The 21610-nt window shown below is 39.8% G+C and overlaps 1 protein-coding gene across 2 annotated transcripts in view; it reads right to left on the bottom strand.

Annotated features, from left to right (window-relative positions):
* Window positions 1-21610, bottom strand: part of NLN (neurolysin) — a 98667-nt gene that overhangs the window by 55125 nt on the left and 21932 nt on the right. The window contains exon 2 of one of the 2 annotated variants that reach the window (XM_068535423.1): window positions 1116-1375. In XM_068535423.1, the coding sequence (XP_068391524.1) occupies window positions 1116-1375 (260 nt within the window). Of the gene's footprint in view, window positions 1-1115; window positions 1376-21610 lie in introns of those variants that run through there. The other variant, XM_068535424.1, reaches the window with a different exon arrangement.

The raw sequence follows: 21610 nt of genomic DNA, 5'->3' as shown, positions 1-21610 counted from the left end.
GATGCCTGGCTACACAGCCAAGGTTGTTTAGCCATAATTATCCTACAAAATATATCCAATTCTTTGAGAAAACGGGCATGAATCTTCATTCCTTACAACTCAAAGGGTTTAATACTTATATTATTAAAATAATATATTTTAAGTGTAGGAAATATGGAAAATAGAGAAAAGCATGAAGAGTAAATGAAAAATCAACTATAAACCTGAAAACAAAAATGAATGGCTGCTTCCAAATAACACACTGTTCCTTGAGAAAGATCACTTAAAGTATCAAATTTATCTCAGCTCCATTATCAATTGTTCTGAAAGTCTCCTTTGGATCATTTATCTTTGTGATCATTGTTTTAATCCATATACTGGCATTTAGACAAGTGGGACAGATGGACAATATCTTAAAAAAAATACAAATGTATAAACATGCACCCATTATATCCTTACTGAAATATTAATGATAAAGAAACTAAATTGAATGTGTTCATTTTTATAATAACTTTAAAGAATTCATGTTTAACTAAAAGTGATCTATAAATCACAATAAAACTATAAACCTAGTACCAAAAATATTGGCCATTATTAAAATTTGTTTTCTTTCTTTGTCCTTTTAATGTTATTAAATACTTCTCCTAAACATGATTTTAATGGCTACATAATGTTACAGAGGGTGAATGTACCATAATTTATTTAGCTATTCTACTTGTTGACACTTAGGGGTTGTTTCCAAGCTTTTGCTGTGATAGAGTACCTGTTTATACATAAGTTTATACATGATTTTTCCTATATCTGATTATTTCCTTAGATTATGCCTAGATGTGGAATTAATTACGGGGCTAGGGTATGAACTTCTTAAAAGTTTTGATATATATTGCTCTCCAGAAAGCAGTTGTAATGAGAGTGTACATTTTACAGCACCTCTGCCACATAATAAAATTTTTTAACTCAGGTAATATAAATAATTCTAAGCAATTATGAATCATTAATCATTTAAGCAATTACAAATCATTATGTAAAAATCAATGTCTTGTAAAATTGGAAAATGAATTGCCAAGACAGGAAGCATAAAATGGTTTATGATGCCCACAAAATGCAATATTGATGTGCTTTTGCATCCTACCCACCTATATACTTCACTTCTACATCTGCCAGTGCCTGCAAACAGTTCTTGTAAGTTACTTCCTCAATGTCAAGCATTGCAATAGCATCGTACACCTGTTTGGTCTGTGCAACAAGCTCCTCAGTTCTTGTTTTAATTTGCTCTGGTGAAAGATCCCATCTTAAAACATTTCTGCCAGCTGCAGTATAGGAAGACATTGCCTGAAGAGAAGACATCACTTCTTTTCCTAAAGTCATTCTGAATAAAATCCTGGAACCACCAATTCTACAAAGAATCAGAAAAAAGATAAAAATTAGGCATTTTGTTGGTCCAAAGTCAACACACAAATGTGTATTATCTAATTAAATTTTAAAGTAAAAAGAACTTTTTACTAAAATTGAGCAAATTTCTTTCAGGTGAATACACATGCACAAAACTAAATGCTCTTTACTTTCTTGTTTTCTTGAATAGTTACAGAGTTAATGGAATTTGGACTTTCCAAACACTGAATTGCTTACGTAATTAAATCATATAGAGAAATAAAGTTAGGTGTCAAAGACATAATAATTGTCCTTTATAAATTAAACCAGTAATCTTTCTTACTTAAACATTTTTCCTGTGCTAATATCCACCTACGATGTATGTAGAATCAATATTTTGATATTCAGCAAGGAAACATTTTCAAAATTCTTTCTATATTGAACAACAATTTAAAAAATGTTTTACCAAAATTTCATGAAAATCAACTATGGCAATTTGAATTTAAGACTTAAAAAATAAAATCTGGTATAGCTATGGCATTATCCTGAAAGATAAAGGAATGATACGAACCCTTTATCCACTTAAAACACTGAAACTAAAAACTGATGCCATGTGTGTGTATATATATCTATAATATATAATTCTAGAACTTATAAATAAAAATATTATAATTAATAGCTAACATTTATTGTGTTTAGGCACTGTACTAATTACTTTCCATTTATTAACTCAGTCCCTACAACAATGCTGAGACAGATACTGTGGTTATTTCCATTTAACCAAAGAAGTAACTAAAACACAGGGAAGTTAAGTAACTTGCCCAAGGTCACACAGCTGGCTACATGGTGGGAACTAGGATTAAAAACCAGGTAGTACAGATCCAGAACCCACTCTCTTAACCACAATACTAAACTTAATTCCTATTATCTTACAAGACCCCAAAACAACCATAGGCAGGACAATATTCCCTTTTAACAGATGATGCAGTTGAGACTCAGAGAGGCCAAGTGACTTGTTTAATGTCATTTGTTCAACAAATATTTATGAGCATGCACTGTGTCTGGTCATTGTGACAGGCACGAAGGATAAAAAGGCAAATTGACTGGGACCCTGCTATTTATATCGTGGAGAAGACTAATTGATAAACGGGCAATTGTACTGCATTGAGATGAGTGCCATGATAGGGTAAACAGGGAGAACTCTGAAAGAGCAGAGGAGCTTTTCTAGAAAGATTTTCTAGAAGGAACAGTGAGCAAGCCAAGATCTGAACAATGTGCAGAAATTATCCAAAGGTCAAAGGTTGTAAGGAAAGAAAAATCTGAAAAAGTTAAGTAGGGACTAGAGAATGAAGAGCCTTGGGAATCATCTGAGTTCAAACCTACTCTGAAGACAATGACAGAGCCACTGAAGGGTTTTAATCAGGTGAGAGATGAGCAAAGACATGCATTTTAAAGAAATCACTCAAATTATAGTGAGTTGAAATGTTTAGAAGAGAGATCATTCCCAGAGAGAAGCTATAATGGTTAACTGGGGCATAATATTATGGTATACCTAACTAGGAAATAGGGGGAATTGGAGTGATTTAGTAGATATTCACTAAGAAGAATCAATATGACTTGGTACTGAATGGATGTCAGGAGGAGGTGAGATACTCAAGGATGACGTCCAGGCTTCTGTCTTGGAATTGGAGGGATGCACAGAGGCTCTGTCGCTAAAACAGGGGACTCAGATGAAGGAGGAGGCTCTCTGGTGGGACAAAGGGAAATTCAGTTTTGGACGTGCCAAGTCTGAAGCGGCTGTAGCACACATAAGTGGAAATTCATTACTAGTAAATGTAATTGGAAGGGACTTCCCTGGTGGTCCAGTGGTTAAGAATTGGTCTTGCCATGCAGGGGACGCCGGTTCCATCCCTGGTTGGGGAACTAAGATCCCAGATGCCGCAGGGCAACTAAGCCTGTGCGGCGCAACACAGAGCCCGTGTGCTGCAACTAAGACCTGACACAACCAAAAAATAAATAAATAAATAGATAGATATTAAAAAAAAATGTAATTGTGGAGTTACATGGGAGGTTGAACTAGCCCAAGGGAATTTGCAGAGTGAGAACAGAAGAACAACCGAGCTCTAACTCTAGTTTAACCATTGAAGTAGAAAGAAAACCAAGTAGGTTGGGTTCTAGGAATTGTGAAAAGTAAGCACTGAAAAAGGGAGTGAGTAACAGTATGAAATGTCGTACAAATCTCAAGAAAGACGCAAGAGTCTCTGTTGAATTCAGCAACAGGAACGTCATTGATGACTGGCAAGAGCAGTGTTAGTGGGGTGGTAGAAGTGGAAGTCAGGTTGCTATGATTGAGGGCTATGGAGATGGTAAAGAACCGGAGAGAGTGCACCTCAGCAACTCTCCATAGAGCTGGCTGTGAAAACAAGGAGAGCTAATGCAGTATAAGGGGCTGAGACATACAAGGGTGCATTTTTAACATAGGAGAAGCCAGAATACTGACCCCCTTTAACTGTCTCTCCACAATAACTGATATTGTCTATGTGAAACATACTGGTTGATGGTTACACTCAAGGCTGGCACACTATTTTCCAATGTATTTCCACATTTCTCCTTCAACCAGTTGAGTTATATATTCACCAAGAGTCAAGTTTAATGGCTCCAAAACCTGTTTATGCTTACTATACTCATTTCCTTTTAATTATTTTATTTTATAACAATTTTTTATTGGAGTATAATTGCTTTACAATGTTGTGTTAGTTTCTGCCGTACAATGAAGTGAATCAGCTATATGTATACACATATCCCCTCCCTCTTGAACCTCCCTCCCCACCCCCATCCCACCCATCTAGGTCATCACAGAGCACTGAGCTGAGCTCCCTGTGCTATACAGCAGGTTCCCACTAGTTATCTATTTTACACATGGTAGTGTATTTATGTCAAACCTAATCTCCCAATCCATCCCACCCTACTCTTCCCCCCGTGTCCACATGTCTGTTCTCTATGTCTCTGTTTCTATTCCTGCCCTGCAAATAGGTTCATCTGTAGCATTTTTCTAGATTCCACATATATGCATTAATATACAAGGTTTGTTCTTCTGACATTTCACTCTGTATGACAAACTCATCTCTACATTCGTAGAGACGTGGATGTAGGTCCATCCACATCTCTACGAATGACCCAATTTCGTTCCTTTTTAGGGCTAAGTAATATTCCATTATATATATGTACCACATCTTCTTTATCCACTCATCTGTTGATGGACATTTAGGTTGTTCCCATGTCCTGGCTATTGTAAATAGTGCTGTAATGAACATTGGGTACATGTCTCCTTCTGAATTATGGTTTTCTCAGGGTGTATGCCCAGTAGTGGCATGGCTGAGTCATATGGTAGTTCTATTTTTAGTGTTTTAAGGAACCTCTATACTGTTCTCCACAGTGGCTGTATCAATTTACATTCCCACCAACAATGCAAGAGGGTTCCCTTTTCTCCACACCCTCTGCAGCATTTATTTTTTGTAGATTTTTTGATGAGGGCCATTCTGACCAGTGTGAGGTGTAGTTTTGATGTGCATTTCTCTAATAATTAGTGATGTTGAGCAGCTTTTCATGTGCCTCTTGGCCATCTGTATGTCTTCTTTCGTGAAATGTCTATTTAGGTCTTCTGCCCATTTTTTGTTTGGGTTGTTTTTTTGGTATTGAGCTGCATGAGCTGTTTGTGTATTTTGGAGATTAATCCTTTGTCCGTTGATTAGTTTGCAAATATTTTCTCCCATTCTGAGGGTTCTCTTTTTGTCTTGTTTATAGTTTCCTTTGCTGTGCAAAAGTCATTAGGTCCCATTTGCTTATTTTTGTTTTTATTTTCATTACTCTAGGAGGTGGTTCATAAAAGATCTTGCTGAGATTTACGTCAAAGAATGTTTTTCCTATGTTTTCCTCTAAGAGCTTTACATTTAGGTCTTGAATCCATTTTGAGTTTATTTTTGTGTATGGTGTTACAGAGTGCTCTAATTTCATTCTTTTACATGTAGTTGTCCAGTTTTCCCACCACCACTTATTGAAGAGGATTTCTTTTCTCCATTGTATGTTCTTGCCTCCTGTTATAGATTAGGTGACCATAGGTGCGTGGGTTTATCTCTGGGTTTTCTGTCAAGTACCATGGATCTATATTTCTGTTTTTGTACCAGTACCCTACTGTCTTGATTACTGTAGCTTTGTAGTATAGTCTGAAGTCCGGGAGCCTGATTCCTCCAGCTCCATTTTTCTTTCTCAAGATTGCTTTCGCTATTAGGGGTATTTTGTGTTTCCATACAATTGTAAAAGTTTTTGTTTTAATTCTGTGAAAAATGCCATTGGTAGTTTGATAGGGATTGCACTGAACCTGTAGATTGCTTTGGGTAGTATAGTCATTTTCACAATATTGATTCTTCCATCCATGAACATGGCATCTCTCTCCATCTGTCTGTCATCTTTGGTTTCTTTCATCAGTGTTTTATAGTTTTCTGAGTACAGGTCTTTTGCCTCCTTAGGTAGGTTTATTCCTACCTAAGGTATTTTATTTATTCCTCCTTAGGTATTTTATTCTTTTTGTTGAAATGGTAAATGGGATTGTTTCCTTAATTTCTCTTTCTGATCTTTTGTTTTTAGTGTATAGGAATGCAAGAGATTTCTGTTCGTTAATTTTGTATCCTGCAACCTTACCAAATTCATTGGTTAGTAGTTTTCTAGTGGCATCCTTAAAATTTTTATGTATAGTATCATGTCATCTGCAAACAGTGACAGTTTTACTTCTTCTTTTCCAATTTGTATTCCTTTTATTTCTTTTTCTGCTCTGACTGCCGTGGCTAGGACTTCCAAAACTATGTTGAATAATAGTGGCAAGAATGGACATCCTTGTCTTGATGTTCCTGATCTTAGAGGAAATGCTTTGAGTTTTTCACCATTGAGAATGATGTTTGCTGTGGGTTTGTCATACATGGCCTTTATTATGCTGAGGTAGGTTCCCTCTATGCCCACTTTCTGGAGAGTCTTTTATCATAAATGGGTGTTGAATTCTGTCAAAAGCTTTTTCTGCATCTGTTGAGATGATCATATGGTTTTTATTCTTTAACTTGTTAATACGGTGTATCACGTTGATTGATTTGTGTATGCTGAAGAATCCTTGCATTCCTGGGATAAATCTCACTCGATCATGGTGTGTGACCTTTTTAATGTGTTGCTGGATTCTGTTTGCTAGTATTTCGTTGAGGATTTTTGTGTATAAATTCATCAGTGACATTGGTCTGTAATTTTCCTTTTCTGTGATATCTTTGTCTGGTTTTAGTATCAGGGTGATGGTGGCCTCCTTGAACGAGTTTGGGAGTGTTCCTCCCTCTGCAATTTTTTGAATGAGTTTGAGAAAGATAAGTGTTAGCTCTTCTCTAAATGTTTAATAGAATTCGCCTGTGAAGCCATCTGGTCCTGGACTTTTGTTTGTTGGAAGATTTTTAATCACAGTTCCAATTCCATTACTTGTCATTGGTCTGTTCATATTTTCTATTTCTTCCTGGTTCAGTCTTGGAAGGTTATACTTTTCTAAGAATTTGTCCATTTCTTCCAGGTTGTCCATTTTATTGGCACAGAGTTGCTTGTAGTAGTCTCTTATGATGCTTTGTATTTCTGTGCTGTCAGATGTAATTTCTCCTTTTTCATTTCTAAGTTTATTGATTTGAGTCCCCTCCCTTTTTTTCTTGATGAGTCTGGCTAAAGGTTTATCAATTTTGTTTATCTTCTCAAAGAACTAACTCTGAGTTTTACTGATCTTTGCTATTGTTTTCTTCGTTTCTATTTCATTTATTTCTGCTCTGATCTTTATGATTTCTTTCCTCCTATTAATTTTTGGTTTTCTTTGTTCTTCTTTTCCTAGTTGCTTTAGATGTAAGTTTAGATTGTTTATTTGAGATTTTTCTTGTTTCTTGAGGTGAGACTGAATTGCTATAAACTTCCCTCTTAGAACTGCTTTTGCTGCATCTCATAGGTTTTGGGTTGTCATGTTTTCTGTTGTCATTTGTCTCTAGGTATTTTTTGATTTCCTCTTTGACTTCTTCAGCAATCTCTTGGTTATTTAGCAGTGCACTGTTTAGCCTCCATGTATTTGTGTTTTTTACAGTTTTTTTCCTGTAATTGATTTCTAATCTCATAGCATTGTGGTCGGAAAAGATGCTTGATACAATTTCAATTTTCTTAAATTTTCCGAGGCTTGATTTGTGACCCAAGATGTGATCTATCCTGGAGAATGTTCTGTGTGCACTTGAGAAGAAAGTGTATTCTGCTTTTGGATGGAATGTCTTATAAATATCAATTAACTCTACCTGGTCTATTGTGTCATTTAAAGCTTGTGCTTCCTTATTTATTTTCTGTCTGAATGATCTGTCCATTGGTGTAAGTGGGGTGTTAAAGTCCCCCACTATTATTGTGTTACTGTTGATTTCCCCTTTTATGGCTGTTAGCATTTGCCTTAGGTATTGAGGTGCTCCTATGTTGGGTGCATAAATATTTACAATTGTTATATCTTCTTCTTGGATTGATCCCTTGATCACTACGTATTATCCCTCCTTATCTCTTGTAACAGTCTTTATTTTAAAGTCTATTTTATCTGATATGAGTATTGCTACTCCAGCTTTCTTGTGATTTCCATTTGCATGGAATATCTTTTTCCATCCTCTCACTTTCAGTCTGTATGTGTCCCTAGGTCTGAAGTGGGTGTCTTGTAGGCAGCATATATACAGGTCTTGCTTTTGTAGCCATTCAGCCAGTTTGCGTCTTTTGGTTGGAGCATTTAATCCATTTACATCCAAGGTGATTACTGATATGTATGTTCCTATTACCATTTTCTTAATTGTTTTGGGTTTGTTTTTGTGGGTCCTTTTCTTCTCTTGTGTTTCCCTCCTAGAGAAGTTCCTTTAGCATTTGTTGTAAAGCTGGTTTAGTGGTGCTGAACTCTCTTAGCTCTTGCTTGTCTGTAAAGCTTTTGATTTCTCCATTGAATCTGAATGAGATCCTTGTGGGGTAGAGTGTAGATTTTTTTCCCTTTCATCACTTTAAATATATCCTGCCACTCCCTTCTGGCCTACAGAGTTTCTGCTGAAAAATCAGCTGATAACCTTATGGGGATTCCCTTGTATGTTATTTGTTGCTTTTCCCTTGCTACTTTTAATATTTTTTCTTCGAATTTAATTTTCTTCAGTTTGATTAATATGTGTCTTGATGTGTTTCTCTTAGGGTTTATCCTGTATGGGGCTTTCTGCACTTCCTGGACTTGGGTGGCTATTTCCTTTCCCATGTTAGGGAAGTTTTCAATTATAATCTCTTCAAATATTTTCTCCGACCCTTTCTATTTCTCTTCTTCTTCTGGGACCCCTGTAATTCGAATGTTGGTGCGTTTAATGTTGTACCAGAGGTCTCTGAGACTGTCCTCAATTCTTCTCATTCATTTTTCTTTATTCTGCTCCTTGGCAGTTATTTCCACCATTCTACTTTCTGGCTCACTTATTTGCTCTTCTGCCTCAGTTATTCTGCTATTGACTCCTTCTAGTGTATTTTTCATTTCAGTTATTTTGTTGTTCATCACTGTTTGTTTTTCTTTAGTTCTTCTAGGTCTTTGTTAAACATTTCTTGTATTTTCTTGATTTGTGCCTCCATTCCATTTCCGAGATTTTGGATCATCTTTACTATCATTACTCTGAATTCTTCTTCAGGTAGGTTGCCTATTTCCTCTTCATTTATTTGGTCTTGTAGGTTTTTATCTTGCTCCTTCGTCTGTAACATATTTTTTTGTTTTCTCACTTTTTTTGATGGGTGGGGCTGTGTTCCTGTCTTACTGGTTGTTTGGCCTGTGACATCCAGCACTGGAGTTTGCAGGCAGTTGGGTAGAGCCGGGTCCTGGTGCCGAGATGAGGACCTCCAGGAGACCTCACTCTGATTAATATTCCCTGGGGTCTGAGGTTCTCTGGTAGTCTAGCAGTTTGGACTCGGTGCTCCCACCATAGGAGCTCAGGCCTGACCCCTGGCCTGGGAACCAAGAACCTGCAAGCCGTGTGGCATAGTGAAAGAAAAAAAAAAAAAAAAAAAGGAGCAGCAAAATAACAAAGAATAAAAAATAAAATAAAATTAGAAAAATGAAAAATATATTAGGAAAAATAAAAATATAAGTGCAGTAACAACAACAAGATAAAACAGAACAACAGAAAAAAAAATTGGGGGGGGGGGGAGCAAGCCAAAAGGAACAGAACAACAACAAAGAATAGAGAATAAAATAAAAGTAGAAAACTAAAAAACTTATTAGAAAAAATAAAAATATAAAACAGAACCACAACCTAAAAAGAATAAAAGAAAAGAAAAGAAAAAAAGGCCAGGGGCTTCCCTGGTGGCACAGTGGTTAAGAATCCGCCTGCCAATGCAGGGAACGCGGGTTCGAGCCCTGGTCCAGGAGGATCCCGCATGCCACGGAGCAGCTGAGCCCGTGCGCCACGGCGGCTGAGCCTGCGCTCTAGAGCCTGCAAGCCAGAAGTCCTGAGCCTGCATGCCACAACTACTGAAGCCCACGTGCCTGGAGCCCATGCTCCACAGCGGGAGAGTCCACCGCAATGAGAGGCCCACGCACCACGGCGAGGAGTGGCCCCCGCTCGCCGCAACTGGAGAGGGCCCGCGCGCAGCAGCGGAGACCCAACACAGCAAAAATAAAATAAATAAGATAAATAAATAAATTTATTAAAAAAAAAAAAAGAAAGAAAGAAAGGCCAGAAAAGGCCTTGGCTGTGGGGGGTGGAGCATAGGCAGGGGCAGGGCCTAGGCTTGGGACCCACGCAGCTGGAGAGAGGTAAGGCCCTGGGTGGAGATGTGGGGGTGGGGCTTAGGCTCAGCACGGCCAGAGGGAGTCTTGGAGGGCAGACGATCAGGCCTGGGACCCGCCTCCCGTCCCACCTCCACTTCTCCTCCCCCGTCCACCCCCCCCCCACGTCCTACCCAGTCGTTCGGGGGTTCCTCCTACCCCCTTAGGTGTCCATGGTCCCCCACCAGTGCCTGGTAGGTGCCCTAGTTGTGAGGAGGCTCGAACTCCACATCCTCCTGGTCTTCCATCTTGACTCCACCCCTCTATACACATTTTAACGTAAGTTAAATATTTAACTGATTAAATGCATGCAAAAAGAATGATCTGTTTTTTCGGTAAACTATCTTGGGAATACTTTAAAAAAGACAGTTACTAAAAAGCCAACCAAAAAACTGCTGTTATAGAAGATGGAGAAAAGAATTACAGAGATTCAGAAGGCTTCTGAATTCAGATTACTTATGTGTGTCTGGAGTGTTCTTGCTTCACGTTAAAGAAACTGAAACTGGAAATGAAAATAATGCATTTCTGGTAGAGTTTACTCAAGGACAGTGAGGGATGCCAATCAAGTGATTCACCCTTAACCAAAAGGCCTTGGTCTTACCTCAAAGTATTTGAAAATAAATGCTCATTTATGTTTTCTTTGAATACATGGCTTGAGCAATTTAACATTTTTTATGATTCTATTTGAAACAAATTTTAAAAATTAATTATTAAATGACATAAGCACTGGGACTTCCCTGGTGGTCCAGTGGTTAAGACTCTGTGCTTCCATGCATGGGGGCATGTGTTTGATTCCTGGTCAGGGAACTATGATCCTGCATCCGCATGCTGCACGGTGCGGCCAAAAAAAAAAAAAAAAGACATATGGAGCAAGGTCTTAATGGAGGTAGGAAGAAATGGCATGTATACCATGAGCAGAGCAAATTGTTTTAGATAGGAAGAGACTACAGTCTCAGTAAAATCAATGAAACAGGTAAAATGGAAGTAGTCAGGTTAGAGTAAAAAAAAAAGAAAAGAGAGATGTTTGAATTTAAGAAATCAAAGATTAAGCCTGACAAGAACCAGGATACTTTCTTGGAAGTGGACTGATATAAATGAGTTGAAGAGTGCAAAGAACCGACAGCCCAGTACTGGACGGACTGTCTCCGTGAACACTGGCGTCAGCAGCTTGATGGCTGGGCCTGGGAGTAGAAAGGAAGACTGAACCAGGAACCAAAACCTTCAAAGAATGGAGGGGACCAACCAGGTGGGTGGGATAGGACATCATGAGCAGGGTCCCGTGAGCCTTGAAGGTGTTTTTACACCATGGTGAAGAAGTGTTGGTCTGGGAGTATAACGGGAGACATGGTGGGAGTCGGGCAACGAAGAAGATGTGGATCTTTCCTCCTTACTTAGTGGGATGGGGTGTAGAAGAAACAGAGATGGGGAAATTTTCCTCAGAGTTGAGTGGATTTCAGTAAAGGTTAAGAGGAGAAGAGAGGATCCAGAGAATATGAAGAAATGGAGGAGTTCGTTTACTATGGGACAAGGGCTCCGGAAATAACAAAGGAGGAGTCCGAGTACAACCAATAGCTAAATATGTGTTGGCTGTCCAGTCATTCACCTCTCCCCCATCTGATTACATACACATTTTCTTCCCAGTGCCCATGCCTCCCCAGCAAAGTCCATGACCTTTGAAGGTGGCTGCCCCCACCCTCAGAACTCCTGTGAGAGAAAGAGGTCTCATTCCTATTGAATGTAACTGAGCAAGCTGGTGTCCTTGACTGCAGATGGCATCTATCTTATGAGAAAGAGTGGAACCTGACTTATGATGAAATAAACACTGTGACTGGAAGAATAAAGGAAGGAAACCAAATATTTACTGACATCACCGATCCCTTAGATCAACTAATTCTGAAGCCTGACCTAGAGCTAGACTTTCTAGTTATGTGAGCATATTGTTTAAAGGCAGTTTGAATGTGGTTTTATGTTATTTGCCTCATACGGGATCCTAACGGAAAAAGGAATGAAAACTGATAAAGGAATGAGCACGGAAAAAACAAGTAAGGAGGTCAGAATATAAGAAATGATGGATGACTGGAGGGTCTCACAGGCTTGGTGGTGACCTAAAATAATAGGGGTGTGAAGTTCAGTGTGTTGGCTGAAAATTTCCAAAATAATTATTCCCACAATCCCTCATGGATACACAGAACTGAGGCCTTAAACAAGGAGTCAGCCATGACCATGACTGGTTGGGCTTCCAAGGAAGTTGCAGTACAGGTGAAGGGACTGGCCATGGGATTACTGAGGTAAGGAACAGCAAGAGGGAGACTGATGAATAAAACATAAGACTTCTGCATCTCAATACCCTGTGCTTTTCACCACTCCTCTTAGTACAAACCAATTACTATGAACAAATTTTCATTATTGTTAAACAGCTTTAAAAGAAAATTATGTCAAACATTTCACTGGTAAGATGACCTCCACTGGTTTTCATTTACTTCCTAACATTTATCAAAAGCTTGAGTGTTTGGCCATAGCACACCTCAGTTAAACTGATAAAGATGTCAGGAGCAAAAAACAAAACAAAACAAAACAAAACAAAAAGATGTCAGCAGCTCTACCTTGGCTGAACAGCTATATCAATAATCACCCTTGTACAGTTTCTACTGCAACTAATGTAAAGCTACCCCTTCCTTAAAGTAGTAGTATTCCCTAAATGTGGAAGGGGTAAGAAGAAAGGAACAGAAGTTAGAACTCATGATTTCATGGGTCAACAGAACACATGAAAAATTTTATCTTATACCTTCTTTTCTTGCCTTCTGGGATTTTGTCTTAATTCCTTTCAGGATTTATAATTCTTGTTACCAAAGAAAAGAAATGGAGACAGAAGGATTCCCTTATACTTCTAACTAAAACATTTTGATCTATTGAGAATTTTTCTCCCTGCACTGTCTCCGCTTTTCCTCTTCCACAGTTTTTTTTGCTGAGTATCCCTCCTTTTCCCCTTTATTACGATTTCAAGCTCATTCAGTACTTCAGATGCTGGTACACTGATCTCTTCCTCCCCTTCAGTGGCTCTGCAGCCCTGAAGAACTGCACTTGGGTGGGAAAACCAGTGCACCTGCAGTCATTCTAGCAACTGTGCTTGTACCCTTGAGAATCTGGTGAGGATTTTTTATTGACTTTTTGCAACTGAGAGCTACAAAATTTGAAAGCAGGCAACACACCATGATCTTGTCTTTCTCTACAGGAGTTATTACGTGCAATTATGTGAACAGGAAAATCTAGATTAAATCCGAGATTCCTACTGTCTGATTAAACTCTAGGCTTTTTTTCCCCCTACAAACTCCCAGGCTCTCTATTATTTCAGACCCAACTACACCTTCATTTTCTCCTGTCTTTAAAGCACTTTCAACCCACAACGCTGAATTTCTAACCAAGAAATAATACAGAATACCCTAATAGAATTGACAGGAAGATGCATTTGTTAGGGTTCTAGTCTCCTATGTCCAAAAACCAAATAAAGTATTTAGGCAAAGAAAGCAAGTAGCACAGATTTTTTGACTGAGATCACCAGGCTAAAGAATTTCGTTTGGACAAATGAGCATGCTACAGTTACTGTGAGTTAATTATTGTCCGAAAACTTTAGCAAAACATTTTATGGAATGTACTTTCAGAAATGTTCTGATTTGCTGGATTCACTTTCTTTTGAAGCACAGTTTAAAGGCCTCCAAGTCCTCCCATCAAGGCATCTTTGACCATTCCAGTTCATACAGATCTGAGCTTCTATCACCTTTTATCTGTGCCATTCATTTTAGACATTTAAATTACTGTCATCCACCTGTTCAACTGGTTTGTGTACGCCAAATCAGACTAGGACTTGTCCAGCACGATAACCATTGTACATACCTTGTGTCACAACCCTAGCACATTGCTGAGCAAATAGAAGATGCTTTATGTATTTGAAATGAGATGGTATTGACGTGGCTAAAACATTACCGCAACACCATCTCCCTTCATCATCACAAATAAACATCCATACAGGAAACTGTGTTTTATTAGGGCCAGGACTAGAGTGAAACTCCACTACGTAAAATGTCACAACTTCCATTTTCCCAGACTTTACATTTAATCCATGCTCCCATCCTTTCCCTATAGTGTTACTGTGTTGTAGTACACATTTTGCATGGCATTTCCTGAAATTTGCCCCAATTCTTTAAAATACTTGGCAAATATTCCTAGTATTTACTTTGGAACTAATGTTTCTCTACAAGCTATGAAGGCTGCATTTCATCAACCCCTTCGACTGGAATTTCTATACGTTTCTTTTAGTTACTTCTCACCTGGTTGTTTTGTCAGAACCATTTCTTTTTAATCTTGATCCCTACTGGTCACAAAGTTGTCATTTTCAGCCATTGATTTAACTAAATCGCCCCTCTCCTTACAACTTACAGGCCACAGCTCAAGTCCAGGCTCCTTTCATCAGAGCACACGGGGATCCTTAATTTTGGATTTCACCAGTGCCAAAGCCCAGCCATGAATCTCCCCAAGGTTCACCTGTTCTTTTAGGCACTTAGCCTACTTCTACCTTGAAGCCTCCAGCCAAGCAGCACTTTATCCACTACATCTATGCTTTCTAATACAGTAGCCACCTGTGGTTATTTAAATTTAAAGTAAATAAAATTAAAAATTCAGTTCTTCAGTTGCACTAGGCACATTTCAAATGCTCAACAGCCACCATGGCAAGTGGCTCCCATACTGGATAGCACAGATAGAGAACATTATCATCACTGTAGAAAGTTCTAATTAACAGTGCTGCGCTAGATGATCTCACTGCGCAGAATGAGATGTACGCCTGTATCCTCCTATGGGTATCCTTTCTCTTTTCCACTCGCAAAGCAGTTCCCCTGGTGTCTTCTTTGGAGGGAAGAAAGAACAGAGAAAGTGAGGAAGGGAGAACTCATTTACTGAGTAGTTCCTATGTGCCAGGCAGTGTTAAAAACAATTATTTAATCCTAACAACATTCTGAGAAATATGTCTGAGGAAGCACTATTTTTAAGAGCATCGGTGTAGAAGAAAAGACTTTTTAGTTCTTTCTACAAGAAGCAGGGCCAAAAGGTACCGACAATATCATTGAAATATAAAAAACACTTTTCTACAAGATTGTTTAAATTCCACAAATCCTTTATTTTTACAACTGAGAATCAATCTTAATAAGCTGTGCTTACCAAGATGGAAAATTCTAGTTACAAAATTTTACCTGAAGGTTCTTGGTACTAGTCCCTCAACATATAAAACATATGTGAACTTACTGTTTTCTCTCTGCTGTAAGTGTCCTGTTATGTCTCACATTCCTGCCAATGTCCCAAAGGTTAAAGCATCTCCAACTGGTGAACCCCTCCCAGACTCCCAGTCTCTCTCCTGATACTCAAGTTCCTGTACATCCCCAACCTCTTCAGAGCACGGTCTTTTCCACTGTCTTAACTGAAACCTGGATCCGTGCAGAACCCATCGCCTTCCCCAGGATGTGTGCTCATTCTCTCAAGCTCCTCATGCTACTGGGCCTTGTGACAGGGTGAACTTTCTCCTAGATCCCCAACATAGTTTCCAAATCATTACTGTGCTACAACCGTATTCCTCTGAGGCTGCTGCCTTCCTGCTATACTTCTCGCTATTATCAACCAACCTCTTTGCCACCCCCTCACATTTATCAAGATTTGGCTCTACACTCTTTTCCATCTTAAGCTCCAGAATCATCCCGGGAAGACCCTAAGGAGAGATGGATGAGCTATACCACTCCCTTAACTTCAGTTTCTTGACCTACTTCCCTCCAAGAAACTTCATGCTTATTCTTCTTACCACCACTTGGAGATGCTCCTAAGAGATGATAGATTCTGATATTCTACTCTCTGATCACAACCTTCTATCTTTTCAGCCTCCATTTCTCTACTCCTATGATTCTTATTTTTCTATCTCCTTTAGACCTCAGGTCCTTTGATCCTTCTCTTTCCTCACTCTACTAGGCATCTCCTGTAGCTCCCCTCAGACCTGGGAAATTACTGCACTTTAGAGGGGCTCACTTTGGCCCTCCTGCATCTGCACTCTGATCAAAAGAGCTGAGAGGAGGTGCCCATGCAGAGCCTCACACCTGCTGACCACACAACCATGCTTTGAGTACCCAAGATCCCAGAATCCCTTGCTCAAATGGCTCCCAGAGCCTATGCGGGTCTCTTCCCTGGGTCAGTCCTCCAGAGGTTGAACTGTACCATTGGTGTGTACATCTCTTGGACTGAGGGGTGGTCATAGGTAGGAGAGGGTGTGGTTGGAGCTTGGACTTACAGGTGGAGATACCCATGCACATGTGAGGCACCTCAAGGTAGAGGAGGGAGCCTGGGTGGTCTTCCAATTGGACTGTTCTCCCACGTTGCACAAATGTCAAAGTGAGCCTCATCTATCAATCCAACATCCTTCACTAAAACCCCAACTGCCCTGCTCCTGGTCCTTCTGCTATATCCACCTTAAAAACCTCTGCCCAGGACCATTTTAACCAGCCACCTTCCTGATTCTTACATCCAGATTTCTGAACAGGGCTATGGATTATTTTTTTTAATAAATTTAATTAATTAATTAATTATTTATTTATTTTTGGCTGTGTTGGTTCTTCGTTTCTGTGCGAGGGCTTTCTCCAGTTGTGGCGAGCAGGGGCCACTCTTCATCGCAGTGCGCGGGCCTCTCACTGTCGCGGCCTCTCGTTGCAGAGCACGGCTCCAGACGCGCAGGCTCAGTAGTTGTGGCGCACGGGCTTAGTTGCTCCGTGGCATGTGGGATCCTCCCGGACCAGGGCTCGAACCTGTGTCCCCTGCATCGGCAGGCAGACTCTCAACCGCTGCGCCACCAGGGAAGCCCCCAGGGCTATGGATTTTGATGTTATTGTATCATGGTCTCTAATTTGAGCTGAACTCTCAAGGCTTCAGGAAATCCATCCATGAAGGTCTGCCTCCCATTTCCCACACCAATTACTTCAAACCATGACCAGCCTCCCCAAATTTCTCCTCTCACTGTCACTAGCTGACCTTGCTGCCTACATTACTGAGGCCATCAGACAGAAATTCCCTCAACTTCCCACCTACAAACATAGCTACATCTGTATAATCTTCTCCTCTGTACTACTAACTAGTATAATGGGTACCTTGTTCAAAGCCAATTTCTCACTCTGTGCTTGGGTCCTATCCCATCTCCTCTAGGACATCACTCTGAAATATTACCTCTTTTAGTAGAATCTTAAATGTCTCATTTGTACTGCCTCTTTATACACATATACATGCTTGAGCACTTAGGTTTCTTCATCAAAATAAAACAAAATCTTCCTTGATACTGGGTGCCCCACTAGAAAGCACCCTATTTCTCCCCTTTCCTTCATCCCCAAGATTTTTCAGAGTGGTCTAGCCAGCCCTTGCTGTCTTCATGTCCTCATCTCTCTTTGACTCTTCAACCTACTTCAGTCTGGGTCCTGGCCTCATAAAAGATGAAAACTGCTCTCAGCAGGGTGCCCAATGATTTCTAATAAACCCAACTGACATTCTTCAGTACTTACCTATCCTGACTTTTTGTGATAGTTGACAGTGTTGCAATTCCTTCTTTTTTTACTCCGTTTTGGAATTTTTTTCCCCCTTAGCATCTGTGATAATGATACCTCTTCTCATTCTATGTCTCTGGCTGTATCTTTACAATCTCCATCATCTGCTCTTTTTTTATCCTCTTTCTTACCATTCTTTAGTGATCCTCAGGATTCAGTTCCAGGCCCTCTTTTCTTCTCTCTTCATTTTGTACACACTTCCTGGGTATTCTGGTCCACTTGCATGGCTATATATGCCACCTGTAGCTAAAGACTTCCACATCTGTATCTCTAGCTCAAATCTCCTAAGTTTTAGACCCATATAGCTAACCCTATTGGACAGCTCCACTTGGCTGTCAATGGTCACCTCAAACTCAGTATGTCTAAAATTAAAGTGACCATTTTCCTTATTTCCCAGAACCAAACTTGTCTTCCTCCTGTATTCCCTATCCCAGTGAAGATCACCAGTGTGCATTTAGTTGCCCAAGTCAAAAACCTAGGAGACCTTTCTGGATGCCTTCTGATTTATTTTCCAGATTGCCTGCAGAGTAATCTTCCTGAAAGGTAAGTCTGATCATGGCACCCCTTCAGTGGCATGGTTCAGGATCAAGTTTTGACTTCACTGACTTCAGGATCAAGTTCAAGCTAGTTAACATACAAGGCCCTCTGGATCTGCCCCTATTTTGCTGGCTTTCTCAATGCCACCTTTCTGCCCTCAAATCTATGCTCTAGGCATCAATAACTACTTTCACATCTCCCTAAAATTGTTAGGCTTTCTTCAGGCCTTTGCAGCATTTTCCCTCTCCCTGGAACACCTTTCTTCTTCCTTACCTGAGGAACATCACCTCTTTCACGTCTCACTTATCTTTCAAATCTCAGTTCAGACTTCATCTTCTCCAGGAAGGCTTCTTTGACTACCTCCAGCTGTTTCAGAAATTCTTTCTCTGTGCTACTAACCTATCCTACATGTACACTGACCAAAGCACTTATCGCACTGAAGAGTATTCACCTACTTACTCAGCTGTGTCTCCAGTAGACCCTGAGCGGACACTGGGCTTTAGTGATATTTGTAGACCCTGAACCTAACATAGTTTGTGGTACATGTATATTTTAACTGTGACAAGTTTACCCAAAAGATTCCACTTAGAGTTATTTGTTTAATACGTCTATTATCTACATGTCTAATATACAAGTAGTTCCATCTGACAGCATTTAACTTCCATGGAGCATTATACAGATCCCTGATCTGCAATGAGGGAATATAGACTGGATAGAATGGCATATATTGGATACTCAAGTATCCTGAATATTGCTAATAATTCTTCTTCTGAATGGACCACTGCATTAGGGAATCAGACTCAGGAGTAGTCCTCACCAGTTATTGAGCCTCCCAGTTTGCATGCTTATAGCCCCCTAACAAAGCTAAGCATCTGGTATTTGAGCCACTAGTGTTCCAGACAACAGCTTTTTCATTTGCGGACCTTTTAATCTGACTTAGGATCAAACTGTTTTATGAACAGAATGCTCTGGAATTAAATGCCTTAGGATAAGTCAACTTTAACAGCAAAGAGAGAATCACATTCTTAGCCAAGACTGTTTCTTTTAATGTTCTTTAGTAGAATTAATGTCCAGAAAGGTCATTCCAGCTTGGTTTCTAAGTTTATAGAAAATGTAATTAAAATATGATAAAATGTATTTATATCTCTACTCATTCCCATCTTCTTTCTCTCAGTTTTAAAGAAAGATGTGTCCCCCAACCTATGGTCTTCAGCTTTGAGTCCTGTAATTTTCTCAGGTACTGACTACACTGCCTTGCCTATCACTAATTCTTCCACATCATTCCACCAAAAGTGCTCTGGCAAATGTCACTTTGTTATTTTCCTAGTCCTTCTTCCACTTTTCTGACCATTTCTTCTCAGTCTCCTTTGCTGGCTTCTCTCCCCGTACCTATTCAAAAAAGTTGGGTGTTTCCCATGAGTCCATCTAGATGTCAAGCTGGAACTCCAGACCCACAGATATCTCAAATGCAACATGTTCAAAACTTGGTCTTTCTCATGACTTCCCAATCTCAGTTTACCACTCTTCACCTATGCTCCTAAACTAGAAAGTTGTCACACATATGAATGATGAGTATTATCATCACCCCTAAAATTTATTAACAGTCTATTAACGTGCCAGGCACTATACCAAGAGTTTACATCCATTTTCTTATTTAATCCTCCCAACAAGCCAAGAGGTAGGCATTATTAACACAATTTTACTGGGCAGAGAGAAGTAGCTTGCTCAAGGTCACACAGCAGGTATGGAGCTGGGATTTAAACCGAGGCCTGACTACAGAGCCCACATTCTTAACTACTATGCTATATTCATGTTGCACCTGAATCCTAGAAAAGGAAAACATCAGATGTGTCACCAACTGCACCTCCCTGATCTTCCACCCCGCTTGTAATGGGGAAAGAATAAGGTAGGTAGTTAAAGCATATATACTGACATCACTAGTCTGATCTGTTATCTATACCACTCCCTGAAGGACTGCTGCAAGGGCTGTGGAGAAATGCTCCACTTCAGCTTTCATCCAGCTCTGAAAAACAGGCCAGCTAGGCATGCGCACCTCTTAGTCACCCATTTCCAAAGAGTAAAACAACTCAAACTTGGACAACCTGCTGGTGACCTTTGCACCCAGGTCTCACTTTTTCCAGAGCCCTTTGATTAACTACTCTTAGGTAAGCGGTAAACCACTTGATAAAGTGTATTCCTAAGAAGTTGCAAATGCTTTCTTAAAGTACTCAGGCAAACGAATAACCTACATTTCTTGTGGATAAGGTTCAGTTGAGGCATTGTAAGAAAACTTTCTATACAACAAATGCTAGTTCTCTATTCCCTGGTGATTTCTCAGATAAAGATATTGACTTGTTACCATCCTCTGTGATTATGCCTACATTGCAGATTACATTCCTCCCCAAAAAGGGCTCATTACAAAGGGCTTTCCCATGAAGTAAATTAGTTGACTCAGTCACTCCTTCAGTAAACACTGAGGTTACAAAGATGAATAAGACACAGTTACTGCCTTCCAGGAGCTTACAGACTTGTGAAGATGAGACACAGAGATGGATTAGAATATCAGGCAGCAAATTTTTTTTAAAATATATATGTATATTTTTTATTTATTTATTTTTGGCTGCGTTGGGTCTTCGTTGCTGTGCGTGGGCTTTCTCTAGTTGCAGCAAGTGGGGGCTTCTCACTGCAGTGGCTTCTCTTGTTGCAGAGCACGGGCTCTAGATGCGCGGGCTTCAGTAGTTGTGGCGCATAGGCTGAGAAGTTGTGTATCACGGGCTCTAGAGCGCAGGTTCAGTAGTTGTGGTGCACGGGCTTAGTTGTTCCACAGCATGTGGGATCTTCCACGCCCAGGGCTCGAACCCGTGTCCCCTGCATTGGCAGGTGGATTCTTAACCATTGTGCCACCAGGGAAGCCCCAGGCAGCAAATTTTACATGAATAAAGCAATGGGGAATTTAGAAGACAGAGCAAGTAATGCTACGTTGGGGAGGTTCTTATATTTCTCACTCTGCACACACACACAACCTTAAAACTTGGTTCTCCTCTTTCTTTTATATTCTTTGTATAAAATACTTTATTATTATTATTATTACTACTACTACTATTATTAGCTGTCAGTAAACAGCTAACAGAATTGATCTAGAAGAGCTTACTTTAATTTTATTTTGACTAGCGTTTGTGGAAGGTCTTCTAAGTATATTCCAGGAAATGTTACTCACATTAACTACTTTTAAATCCTT

Source organism: Eschrichtius robustus, chromosome 2, assembly GCF_028021215.1.
Source record: "Eschrichtius robustus isolate mEscRob2 chromosome 2, mEscRob2.pri, whole genome shotgun sequence".
Taxonomy (NCBI): Eukaryota; Metazoa; Chordata; class Mammalia; order Artiodactyla; family Eschrichtiidae; genus Eschrichtius; species Eschrichtius robustus.
This window is presented reverse-complemented; position numbering and strand designations above follow the sequence as displayed.